At 44.9% G+C, this 12,375-nt stretch overlaps 1 protein-coding gene across 2 annotated transcripts in view; it reads left to right on the top strand.

Moving 5' to 3' along the window:
• rasgef1ba (RasGEF domain family, member 1Ba) overlaps positions 1-12,375 on the top strand; it is a 110,332-nt gene that overhangs the window by 78,915 nt on the left and 19,042 nt on the right. Inside the window, exons 1-4 of one of the 2 annotated variants that reach the window (XM_084360986.1) lie at positions 1,832-2,160; positions 9,543-9,725; positions 10,011-10,133; positions 10,223-10,360. In XM_084360986.1, the coding sequence (XP_084217112.1) occupies positions 9,549-9,725; positions 10,011-10,133; positions 10,223-10,360 (438 nt within the window). In that variant the 5' untranslated portion in view covers positions 1,832-2,160; positions 9,543-9,548. Of the gene's footprint in view, positions 1-1,831; positions 2,161-9,542; positions 9,726-10,010; positions 10,134-10,222; positions 10,361-12,375 lie in introns of those variants that run through there. The other variant, XM_084360985.1, reaches the window with a different exon arrangement.

The following is a 12,375-nucleotide window of genomic DNA, read 5'->3' on the forward strand; positions in this document are numbered from 1 at the left end:
ACATCATCGTCGGTTTGAGGAACTAAACGAGACATGTTGCGTTACGGACGCAGAAAGAGATTGAGCTGTTTAATTTGATTTTACGCAACAGCTTTTTCACTGGCATGAATTATAATTTGTTTTCTTTCCCTGTGGTGGTGAAGCTTCTATTTACATGACCTGAGCTCAGAATGAGACGCCTAGACATACAAAAGAGAGAAAGAGTGGGGGGAGGGATGGAGATGGAGAGAGGAGAGGGAAAATGGGGGAAAGGAGGGGTAAAAGGGGAAGTGGGTGCAGGAGAGAGAGGTGAGCAGAATAAATTGAAAACATTTAAGGGTGAGATGTGACATTGTAGCCTTGTTAGCTCCTCTGTAGTTCCTTGACGGGTCACAATTAAGACATGCAACAGTAAATATAGAAGAATGGACACATGGCCTGATATTACTGAGTATTTTATTAGAATTATTGTAGTTCTTGTGATTATTGTCATGTGTGTTGAATAGATTAGAGTTTTTAGCCATGCTGGCAGTGTGGCTCAGGGCCTGTTGGCATGAAATTTGGTACAGTCATTCATGGTCCCCTGATGGTGAATCCTACTGACTTTAATTATCCCCTGATTTTTTTTTATCTCTACTGTCACCATCAGGAGGTCTCGATAACTATCAGGTAGATAGTTGCTATTTATGTCAGACATTCATGTCCCCATTAGGATGAATTTGATCACTTTGGTTGTCAAGGTGTCGTGTAGCGCCATCATCAGGTCAACGTTTCAATTCATCTAGTAGTAATTTTGATAAACAATCTTCAGAACTCATGACTGTCTCATCAGCCTCAGCTATAGTCTACCTACTTCCTCTCCACTACATTCATTTGATCATTTTAGTTTGTGTTTGTGTTACCAATCAGACAGTGTTGTTGGAAGATGCTGCATCAGAGCCAAAGTAGCACTTTCTTTCAAATTAGTTGATTATATTGGCAATCTGACAGAAAAATCGCGATACTGATAATCGGAAAGTGCTGAATATTGGCCCAGATAATCAGCGGGGTCTACACCTTGTCTGTAGAGCGTGTGCCCTAGAGACTTCTGCCGACTGAGCGGCTAACTTCCGCTAACTTGAATGGGAATAAAACAATTCAATGTTTCACGCAGGTTGTGTTCAGCATTTTACAAACGCTTCTTTAACAATGTAAGCTTATGGAAAAACGTCTTTTTGGACCAGTGTGTATCACGTTATATTGTAAATACATGATTTAGCCACTATGTCAAATTGGCTTTGTGCTGTTCCGACTCCTCATAGCTTACAACTTGACCGAGCTGCTAGCCTGGCTGTAGTCTTGACTTTCTTTAATTACCAGGCAATGTAAGACATTTTTGCTCAAAGTGTGCATTTTATCACAAATAAACTCAATGTATTTCACGATAAATGAATGCAAAAAAGAATCAGGAAAACACAAGGAAAAGCAACCATTACAAAAAGTGAAACACAAACACTGATCTACCTGAGAGAATGGAAAAGTTTTCCCTTTATGATGCTGTAGGTGATTTTTTATTTTCCCTTTCAAAATGAGATGCCTTGGCAGCTCTTCATCAGGTATTCCCACAGCCTAAATAAAGCAAAGTGAACGGAGAAATGAAAGAGGAAGGATGAACAAGGGAGATACTAATGGAAAAAACACAAAAAACCCGTCAGAGTTTGACAGAAAGGGAGAGTCTGCATGGTGAAAAGAGAAATGAAATTGAAAACTCCAGAAGAGGGGGAGGATGAGAGGGATGGGGGGGTGTGTGAGCTCTGTCCTCTGATTGGCTGCTGCCTCTCGCTCGCAGCACAGTCTTGAGGCTGGTCGCGGCTCCGGAGCTCACACACACAAGAGAAGGCGGCGGAGCAACAACGCAGCCGGAGCTGTCATCCATTCATACGGATTCTTCTTCTCCCGAAACCCGCTGCAGACTCTGCTCCCGCTGCTGCTCTGAGAGCGACAATACACGTTTTACTTTTCCTGCATTTACGCCTGAATAATGCTGCATTGAGTGACCGGCGCGGGGAGGGACAGCCGGGTTTCACCGCTTCGCTTTATTCACATGTAAAAAGGAGAAAGTCTCGGCTGCTCAGAGGCTGTTTGGCACATTTTGAGAGAGGATACGAGGACCAGTTCGCACCTGGATTACTGCTTGTTGAGGTGAGCTGTGAGGAATATGTGTTTTTTACGTTATTGAGTGTTGTGTTGTTTGTGCGCCTCGGAGACCCGCTGGTTCTCCAAAATGCGCGCAGGTGGTGGAGAGAGCGCACTTTATCTCCATCCAAGAGGGATCGCTTGTAAATGAATCCTGATGCTTTGTCGCTCTTTTCTCAACCTAACTGCAAACAGTAGATCCCAGCTTGGGTTTCTAGTGTGTGAATCGAAGCTTCGCTGCTGTGTGAGTGCTGGCTGTGCGCCCTTTATTGACTTTATCCACGTCTTTATCCTGCGCAGTCAAAACAAACAAGGGTAATGATACCCAAATTGGCATCCTGTGCCAAGAAGCTCTTTCCGTCTTTCCTCCCCTCCCAAGTGACCCCTCAAATGTACCCCAATAATGGGATTTTTGAAATTAGTGTCAATGGCGGGCTATTTTTAACCCCCCACTACCTTCTGGCTAAGAGGATTCCCCCCCTCCCTGTCTCTCCTCTCCTGCAAGACAGTAAAGGATCAGTGAAGTTAATCCCACATCTCTCCTGAGTAACTCCGGCTTCTTTCTCCTGGCTTTCCGTGCCACTGCTCTGTATTACAAGCATGCATTTTGGTTTCCCTTAATGTGCTGACAAGTTAAATCCGTTTATTGGTGATTTGGCTGGGTTCTCTCTGGCAGGACCCGCTGACAATGAGGGTGCCTCCTCTGGAAACACACGAATGAGTGATTGTTGCTGTGGATTACATGGCTGCTACTGTACTCTGGTGTTGTGCCATGGTGGTTGTGGCGGTCTTTGTTTGCGCAGAAGCAGACAAATAGAGGCATTTGGGAAAGTGGGAAGTTTCCTGTCATGATGTATGGGTCTTTGAAGCCACAAGCAGCCTGACGTGTGGGGAAGTAGCTGCAGATGAAAAGGTGTGTGTGCAGACTGCAGGGCTGTGGGAATGAAAGAGGTGCGCTCTCAGCTGCAGCTTAGCTGTGTCTGTATCCATCGGTTAAAGGGGCACTATGTAGTTTTGGAGAAAGGTGGCAGGGTCCGCCACATGTAAACAAAGTAAAACAGAATGAAATTGCGTTGTCCTTTAAGGTCAGTTTGTTTATTCAGTCATGAAAACACCCTTCCCCAAAACTACAGAGTGCACCTTTAAAGATTCAGGGTAAAATCAGACATAGAAGCCACAACTGTGTTCTTCCTGCTGCAGTGTCCCTCTGAGCCGGATGTCTGCTGCAAATTCATGTGTCTGTCAGGGACTGATGACGCCAGGTGACAGAATCCTGTATGGAAGCTGTGATTTTTACCACTCGGTGCAACAGCTGCACACATTACCTCAGTCGTAACGCTGTTGGTAGTCGGTACTCTCATTACGAGCATGGATGTAGTCGTGAAGGGTGGATGAGCCGCGAGAGGTTGCACTTCAACCTCCTGCTGTTGGATGGTGCATCGCACTGAGCTGAAAGCCATCATATGGTGTAAATGGAAGTGTCAGAATAGTATTTGCCCTTTCGTTTCAGTGCTATCGTGGTGATGATGAATGGGCTTTAATTGCTACTATTGCATAATGCTAGCTGGGCTGGTAGATGGGCGTATGCTGGTGAAGAAGGGGCTTGAAACAGTTCTTGTTGGCAGCTAAGAAATAACAGTTTTGACATCTATGTATTGTGTTGCAGAGATATCCACTGAGGTTGCACCTTTAAACCCAAGACTCTCGTGTTTTGTTTTTTTTTTCACAGATTTCATCCTGCGATCTTTAGTTTCTTGGGAAAATAAAGTTTTGTGGGTTAGACCAAAGTTTGGCTGCATGCTGTGAGTTCGAACTGACAGACCTGCTGGCGGGTCAGAGTGGTTACAAAGGTTAAGAGGTTGAGAAAGACAGATTTATCTGTAGTGAGCCCTCTCGCTTTTCTGGTCTGTGCATGTTCTTGCTACTGTTGGAGTCTATTTTCCGCTCTAAAGTTGTGCTGTGTCACTTCCTCCTCTGTGGTAGTGTGTCCATACTTAACACCAGAGCTGCATTTGGTTAATAGGCTTGCTGGGAGGATGTAGCTGTGTCTTCTTCATGTTCCAGTCCCACTTTTTTTGCCAGACAGGTGCTTTTTTACTGCACCAGCCTAGTTTAAAGTACCTCTGACCACACACCAGCTTCAGACGACACTACCAACCAGCCTTCTTTATTTAGACTCCTTCCACTATTCCACTGTGGCCTCTTCGCCCTCTTGTGCAGCCACTCAGCTATCTCTCACCCTCATTTCCTCAAGCCATGGATGAGTGAGATTCCTCATGCCTTTCAGTGTTTACGCAGTAGGAGAGTAGAGAGGGGGGGGCTGTTGATTTACTGCTGGTCCCCTCAAAGTGTCTCACAACATTCCCCCGCTGCTGTAGCCTCCTTCTCCAACCCCAATAAAGAAAAAAACAAAACACTGCGCTACTTTTTCTCCCCGGCTTTCATTTCTGTGGATACCACTTCTCAGGCTGCAGAGGATGTTTTATTGCGTCACAAATCTCACAGCTTTACTGCTTTGACCTCAGCGGCTCGGCGGTTGCAGGAAGATCTTAGAAATGTCTCGGCAATACGGCATCGGGGAAGTGCTTGAACAGTAAACACGAGTGTCTGGCTGCTTGTGTATTTCTTCACGGGAATGGTTTTTGTGTGTGTGTTCTGGGTTTTTTTCTTTACAGCCTCTGAATTGCTGATGGGCGCTCATCATGAGCGGTCGTTAACACTGCGGGCAGGGCGGGAAGTGCCTCCGTCGGCTCTTTGATAGCTTGTATTTTGAGCGAGGCTCCATCGCTCTCCCGCTGGGGGAGGCAGCCCCACCCATACGTTTGCAGACAAAATTACCTGCGAGCTTGTGTCATTGATGGCTCTACAGCGTAAACGGTGGGGTTTTACTCCTAATATGACACTTGCCCGGAGAGGTTTGGTGCTTTGCCCTTCTGTTTGAGAATTTCCCCACAGGGCAAGAAAGGGGAACTATTTTGACATTTCTATAACCTTTCAACAAATCATGGCCTGAATCTATAAATTCCCCTTTTCCCTTCTCCTCAACTCAACCTTTCACCTTCAAATGTTACAGCACATGATCAGTGATACATTAATGCCCGTTAGTTTCATTTATGAGTTGCCTCAGTGCTGTTTCCCAATGTAAATAAGAAGGTGGGGAGAACAGCCCCTTCAGGCTGCCAGAAGTTTGAATATCCTCTGTTTTTAAATCCAATTTAAGTCCAAACCAGACTTCTTTTCACACATTGAGGCAGATGGCGACACACACACGACCAGCAAGACTATAATTAAAACCATCCATCCAACCTAAACAACCCCCCCCGCCCCCAGCTGAGCTGTGGCATTTTGTTTGTTTACCTTCAGCTGCCACCCAGCCAGCGGCCACGCTAAACCAACAGCAACGTGCTAAGAGTTTGCTTTTGTCAGGCCCTGGGACTTGACACGTGGCCCCTCACCACAACTACTACTGCACAGACAGACACCTGGAAGCCAAATGTAAATCAGTGTGTCTCAGTTGTCGCTGCCTGTAAGCATCCTCCACTTTGTTTTTAGGATTATGGTGAAGGCTGCAGCTGGCATGTGTGGACCACAGCAGATGAGAATAGCCTGTCTTAAGAGGTGGTGATAGTGGTGTTGCTGGTGCTGGTGCTATCCTCTTGCTGCACCAAAACCAGATTAATTAGCATGTTTGGCCTGAGAGCAGGGTCTCTGTTAACACTCAAAGTGCCTTTCTTTTGCTTCTTTGATGAAATTAAGGAGAGCGGGTTATGAAAAGTGCATTCAGTTGCATTTGAAAATAAATGTTTCCAAAAGCCTCAAAAATCTGTCTTAAGAATACAAAGAGGACAAAGTGTGACATCTGATGTCATGGTGTCTTCTACCTGAAGTTTTTTTAATATTAGAGCCACAGTTTTTATCTTCAAAGAAGCCCACCTGCCCCTGGCACCGTGACATTAATCCAAAGCGTTCGCCTTTTCAGAGACACCAGAGAGGGACAGTGATGTCACGCCGCTGAAGATTCAATACAGCTTGTTGCAAAATTAGACTTTATAAACTAAATTCGTTCATGTGACGATGTGTCTGTGTGGAGTAGATAAAGGTTGGACTTCACAGATCTGCAACAGCATCAAATAGATTAATCTCAGTCCAACTGGCCGGGAATGAAATGTTGAACTTCCATCTCGAAAAGCAACCAGGCGCCAATATCACTTTTTTCACAGGTGATCAGATGATACAGATTTCCAATTTGATACAAGTGCTCTTCTTTTTCTGATTTTTAAAAAAGGTAAACCACACTTTTATGTCAGGTAGCACGAGGCGAGGGGTGGCTGTGAGCTGCATGTGATTGCAGAAATGCTAAATTTTACAATGAGGTTGACGAAAATGTAGATCGGTCTAGTCTGGCCGACACCCGAGCCACTTAATGAAGTGAGTATCAGCCCACTATCCCTGCCTATGTCTCATTTTTTTCTTTGTTTAGTTTATTGTCAGAAAAAGGACACACGATAGCGCTTTCCCAGAGCCCCAGATGTCCTCCTGCAATTGGTTAATTTGTTAAAATATCTAATGGGATTCAGTTAATAATGCTATGAGAGAGGAAAGCTGCAAATCCTCCCATTTGGAGAAGCTAGACCTACAAATGTTTGCTTAATTAAGTGAATCAAAAATAAATTAAATTGGAAAAAAATGACTTAAAACAATTAAGTCTTCCAATTGTTGATTAATTTCCTGTTGGTCCACTAACTCGTGCTCTGCATCCGACCAAAACAACCCCCCCTCCCTTCGTGGTAAGGAAAGCAAGCGTGGGATCAGGGAGTTGGTGGTTTAGATCCCAGCTGGGAAAAGTGAATGAGACATGTTCTCAGTCCTCGATCACCTGCTGCTGTAGTGATCTTCATCTTAACCCCAGTGGTGTGTTCAGGGCCGCTTTGTGGACAGCAGACGTCTGTGGTTGTACTTGGATGTAAGACACTGCATCTAAATGGAGTGTTTGTGGTGCAGCGCTGCTAAGAGAAGTGCTCTTATGTTCACTAAATACCCTCAGTGGAGTAAACAAAGATTCCAAAAGGGTTGACTTTTACCAGGGTATCCCTCCTCTCCTCTCCCTCCTCCACACTCGTGATCTCCTCCTGTCTCACCCTCTCTGCGGGGAGGCCACATGGTGCAGCAGATGCTCGGGCCGCCGTGTTCTGACTCCTCACATTTGCCTTTCTCATGGAAATGGCCATGGTTGTCTAGCTGAATAATAGCGATGGTCTGTGTGTGCACGCGTGCATTATGGAGCGGCAGGCGTGTGAAAGAGGAAAGGGTGCATGGTTCGCCTCGTGTGGGTGGAGGCTTGAAGTGAACGTATGAATAAACAGGGTTTGTTTTAGTATCTATATGGAGCAAACAGACCTTTAAATGCTACTACATAATATCTGTTAATGCTTTCAGATGTCCGTCCTTATGATTTTTTTTGTCTTATGTAAGCCTCCTCTGCAAACCAAAATTACATCACAGGACAATGAAAGCCTAGATGTATTTGAACTGCTCGTGCCAGTGTGTGGGCAGGTGCAGTTTATACCTCCTGGCATCCCCGTATCCGTTCCTGGCAGCACTGCAGTGCATCAGCCTTAAAGGCTTCCTGACTCGGCAGGCAGCCACCGGGCAGCATATTGTCAAGGAGGTTGGAGGGGGGTGTGGAGGGTTGTGACGGTGTATGGGGGGAGGGGGCTGTTTCACCCTTTGCTGACACCCCCCTCGGTGTGTAAAGGCCCTTGTGTTTCCCCAGCCATAAGTCTGCCTGGCATGGGACTGAGCCAGAGTGCCAGGTTCAGAGGTCAGGAGGCTGGCAGAGGAAAGTGTGTGTCAGCTGGTTGTTCTGTCTTTGTGGGGACCAGTTTGAGTTTTAGACCCGAGAGGGAGGTTATTATGATGGTCCTCACTTCTTTTAAAGGACGGTTTGAGGGGTAGAGCGAAAGTCACTTTTGAAAGTTGAAATGACAGATGCCGTAAGCGAAAGAGCAAAAGTTTCAGTAAGACCTGGTTTTATATTTTGGCTACATACCAGAGTTTCACGACTGACATCAAACAACGTATTTTGTTATTTTCTTAAGTATGGACAGATATTTCTCCCAAAGACCTTTCTTCATTTTACAAAACATTGTACACTATCAGATATAAGCGTCTGAACACAGTCAGCCAAGCCAAATATAATACAGTAAGAAATACATTGTAATTGAATTGGAAACTATCTTAACAAACAGGATTACGGATCCGAATGTTCCAGCTTTTCAAAAGTGCTTCTGTTGTGATCACCGCTCTTAACTTACAAAATCTGTTTTCTTATACTGACAAAGCTGTGATTGTTTGGACCACATGAATCAATGAGAGGTTGTCTGACACGTTTCCAAGGCAACGTTCTGATCAAGGTTAGCATGATGCTCGCGTCCTAGCACAGGACTGCACACGTGTTCCTCTGCTTGACATCATCTGGCCTGCATTGTGATCTCTTCTGCCTCTTTGACGCACACACACACACACACACACACACACACACACACACACACACACACACACACACACACAATCCCCCTCGCTTTGTGTCATGCACACACACACACACACGTGGCGGCAGTGGAAGTAAACAGGCAATGTGATCAAATTGTGTGCTTTCAGAAAAAAAAAAGCAAGCGTCATGAGGGCTCTGCATCTCACAAGCATGTACACGTTTTTTTGTTGTACTTTCATTCTGATGTCCGCGTGTTAGGACACATACACAGAACTTCCCTTCATAAGCTTTATAAGTCATTTAATACCGGCTCTGTATGAGTCAGAAGTCCTTTTGAATGAATGAAGATTTAATCGATATGACCAAATGTGAATTCTGTTTTCTCAGAATTCGGTTATTTCCAAGAGTTGTTGCCTTTGAGAGCATGCACTCTATTAGCCTGCATGTTTGGCTTGAACTTGAACATGGTCCTGTAGAGCAAGGCACCATTATTGCAAGGGTTAAGGGTTCAACTCCCTGTGAAGCTCAGTGGGGTAAAAGCATATGTAAGACGTCTTTTCTAGTTTTTCATTGTAATGCAGATGACTCACGAACCTCCCGCTTTCCTCGACCACAGTTTGCTCTTTAACTCTCTCACTCAGCCATTTGTCCATCAAAATAAACTAAACCCAAACCAAGAGAGCTTAAAATGGACAGCAGGGATCCAGAGGAGGAAGGGTGTCGACCGCGTCCAAACCATTTCCCAAACAAACCTCGGCCGTCTGCGCTTGTGTCTGAGAGCTATTTTGGATTCGTTTGGCCATCCTGCATCAGTGTCTGCGGCGTAATATCTATCGTAGGAGAAGTTAGGAGTCCCGACTAACTGTTCCTGTGTTTGTCCTCCTTCTCTTTGCAGGACAACATGCCTCAGACACCACCCTTCACGGGGCAGCTGAACACCAGCGGCTACAACAAGAACCTGTACCAGACCAAGGAGGAGGGCTACCCGGGCCTCTTTTATCATGACAACAACCTGGTGTCTGGGTCCTTGGAGGCCCTCATTCACCACTTGGTCCCAAATGTTGACTATTATCCAGATGTGAGTGTTGGTTCTTTTACATTTTGTTTTTTTATTATCCCTGGTGGCTTTGTCCTCCTTTGCAGTTTCATGCGGCCTTTTTTTTTTTGCTGTGGTGCTTTGAGACCTTGTTAAGTGCCAAAATCGCTTCCACTTTCCTTACTCATGCTTGCTGTTTTTATATTTTGTCATGAAGGTATCATTCCCTTTTGTGAGTCGTGTTTTTCGTGTGACTTCAAGCCCACTTTCAAACTCAAACGATCAATTTGTCACCATCAGTAAATGTATTTCCTTTCTCCCTCGCAGAGGACGTACATCTTCACCTTCCTGCTCAGCTCTCGCCTCTTCCTCCACCCATACGAACTCATGTCGAAGGTGTGCCACCTGTGCATGGAGCAACAGCGACTCAGTGATCCCCAGGCTGATAAGGTATGGGCGACAAATAATCCCGTCCTAGCTTCATCAAATTTCTGCTCGTGGAGAATTGTGTTTCAATATCGTTTATCCTGCGCTTTCAGCTGAGAGTCAGGAAGATTGCTCCCAAGATCGTGCAGCTGCTGACAGAGTGGACGGAAACCTTCCCCTACGACTTCAGGGACGAGAGGATGATGCGGAGCCTGAAGGAGCTGACCCACCGGCTGGCCAGTGGAGACGAGGTCAGTCCTCGCTCTTTTTCTATTTCATAATCGAGCTCATCAACAAAAAAAGTTACTCATGCTAAATCAGTTAAGTGACAAAGGCTCGCCTGTCTATCAGATAACACGTTTAGCTCAGGTGTTATCACAACCAGTGGAGTGCTGTTTTGTAGACCGCACATGCAGCGAAGCTACAGGCACAGGCCGATTTTTGCTGATAGCAGTGGAGGGAGGTGGAGGGGGGGGTATCTCTGGCAACAAAGCACTTTTTGAGGCTGGCTGAGTTGAGAGAAAAGCCCCATTGTTCATGGGCTAGGTGGCTGTTTTTGTGGTCTCTGTGGCGCTCCTTCCTAGGCAGCATTTGAATTGTTCCACTGCTGCAGGGCTGAATGTCACTGGCTTAGCGCATCACTAGCTGTTTGGGTGAAAGTTTTTTTAGTAGGGTCGAGCAGTTTTTGTCCCGTACCCTCTGTTATCTCTGTCGCACATGCAGACCCTCCGCTGTTAGACATTTAGTTATAGAAAAAGTTGTTTTGAAAAATGTCAGTTTCTTTAAATTCTCTACCCCTTTTTCATCTAGCGTGAAGCACGACAAGCTGGTCTTATGTCGCCTTTTTGGCTCGGCCTGTCCTAAAAAGGGGGGTTTGATCTCAAAGAACACTGGCATGTTAAATTAAGAAAAAGTAAAGAAGAAGAACCTTCTCATTGAGTTTTTGCTGAGTGGTTCTTGGGGGATTTTTAAAAATGTTTTACTTTTTTCCTCCTCCAATTGGATTAGAGTGGGTACATATCAAATGTTCTTTTCCCTCCCCGTCAACAGTGGTAACGTTTCCACTTCAGTTTTCTTCAGTCTGGACAAATAATTGTGTTATTCATCATGAATCAGGGTTCTTTCAGTACATGTCCTAATAGATTCACATGCTTGGGAATGAGTTTATGTGTCTGAATAATTGTGTGTATTTTTGGGTAGGGGTGGGGGGTTGATGTTAACGATAAGGCAGCAGGGTCTTGATAGCACCAATCAGTTATTGAGGACACAAACACCCATCTGTCCAGATAGAAGACGCCCCCATTGCTGCTCACGACAAGGAAAACCCAGCCCACCCACCCCTAGTGTTTACAATGCAGGTTTCACATGACTCATCAATAGTACAAGCACGAGTATTGATCCTGATTTCATCTAGAAATCAATACGTTTCTCTCATGACACATTTACAGCTCCCCATATCTGCTGTCCTTGTGCCACCCCGGGACTTGAAACACATCTTAACTGACCATCAGTAATAAGACACGCTCTCATTGCGTTGATGGTCACACAAACATCTTTTGATTTAACAGCAGATTGGCTGCAGTTGAAGTTAACGCCGCCGCTCTAAAGATATTTTTGATGGTTGACATTCTGACCCGGAGGGAACAGAAAGTCTTTCAGCGCAGGACTCCCTGGTACTTTCCCTTGAGGTGACATCATGCTCGTCACATAATGACACATGCCTAATCTTTTTAAGCGTATCCAAATAATTGAAAGCCAAAGGCATTTTGCGTTAATAGTATAGCCTTGACCTATTTTTTCTTTTTTTTCTTTCTTTTTTTTTCATTTTAGCCATCGTTTCTACTGAAGATCTACGGGTATCGCCACACACTAGTTAAAACAAACCAAGGAATATAAGTAGGGAGAGAAATGTGGCACAAATTAAGGGAAAAAGCAGCATTAAGTTACTTAAGGTAAGGTGTTGGGTCACCGAAGGTAATTACTCAGTGTAATGTTTTATTGATTTGCAGTGACCATACAGGCACCGCCCCAAGAAGTCATTAGTTCCTCTACTCGTTTATTCAGGTTTATTTTTTATTTAGTCTTCACGTCTTATTGTCCAACCCTCTTATTCAGAGGTGAAATAGAAAGTGATAGAACAGCTATGTGAAGGCTGAACTGGAAAGTTTGTCTAACGGGCAGATTGCGAAATAAATGTAACATTTACTTTCAATTTCTCTTGTGCTCGAGTTTCTATGTTGTTGGATCATTTTGACAATATCACAGC

This window comes from Pagrus pagrus (assembly GCF_965226575.1).
Source record: "Pagrus pagrus genome assembly, chromosome: 8".
Classification (NCBI taxonomy): domain Eukaryota; kingdom Metazoa; phylum Chordata; class Actinopteri; order Spariformes; family Sparidae; genus Pagrus; species Pagrus pagrus.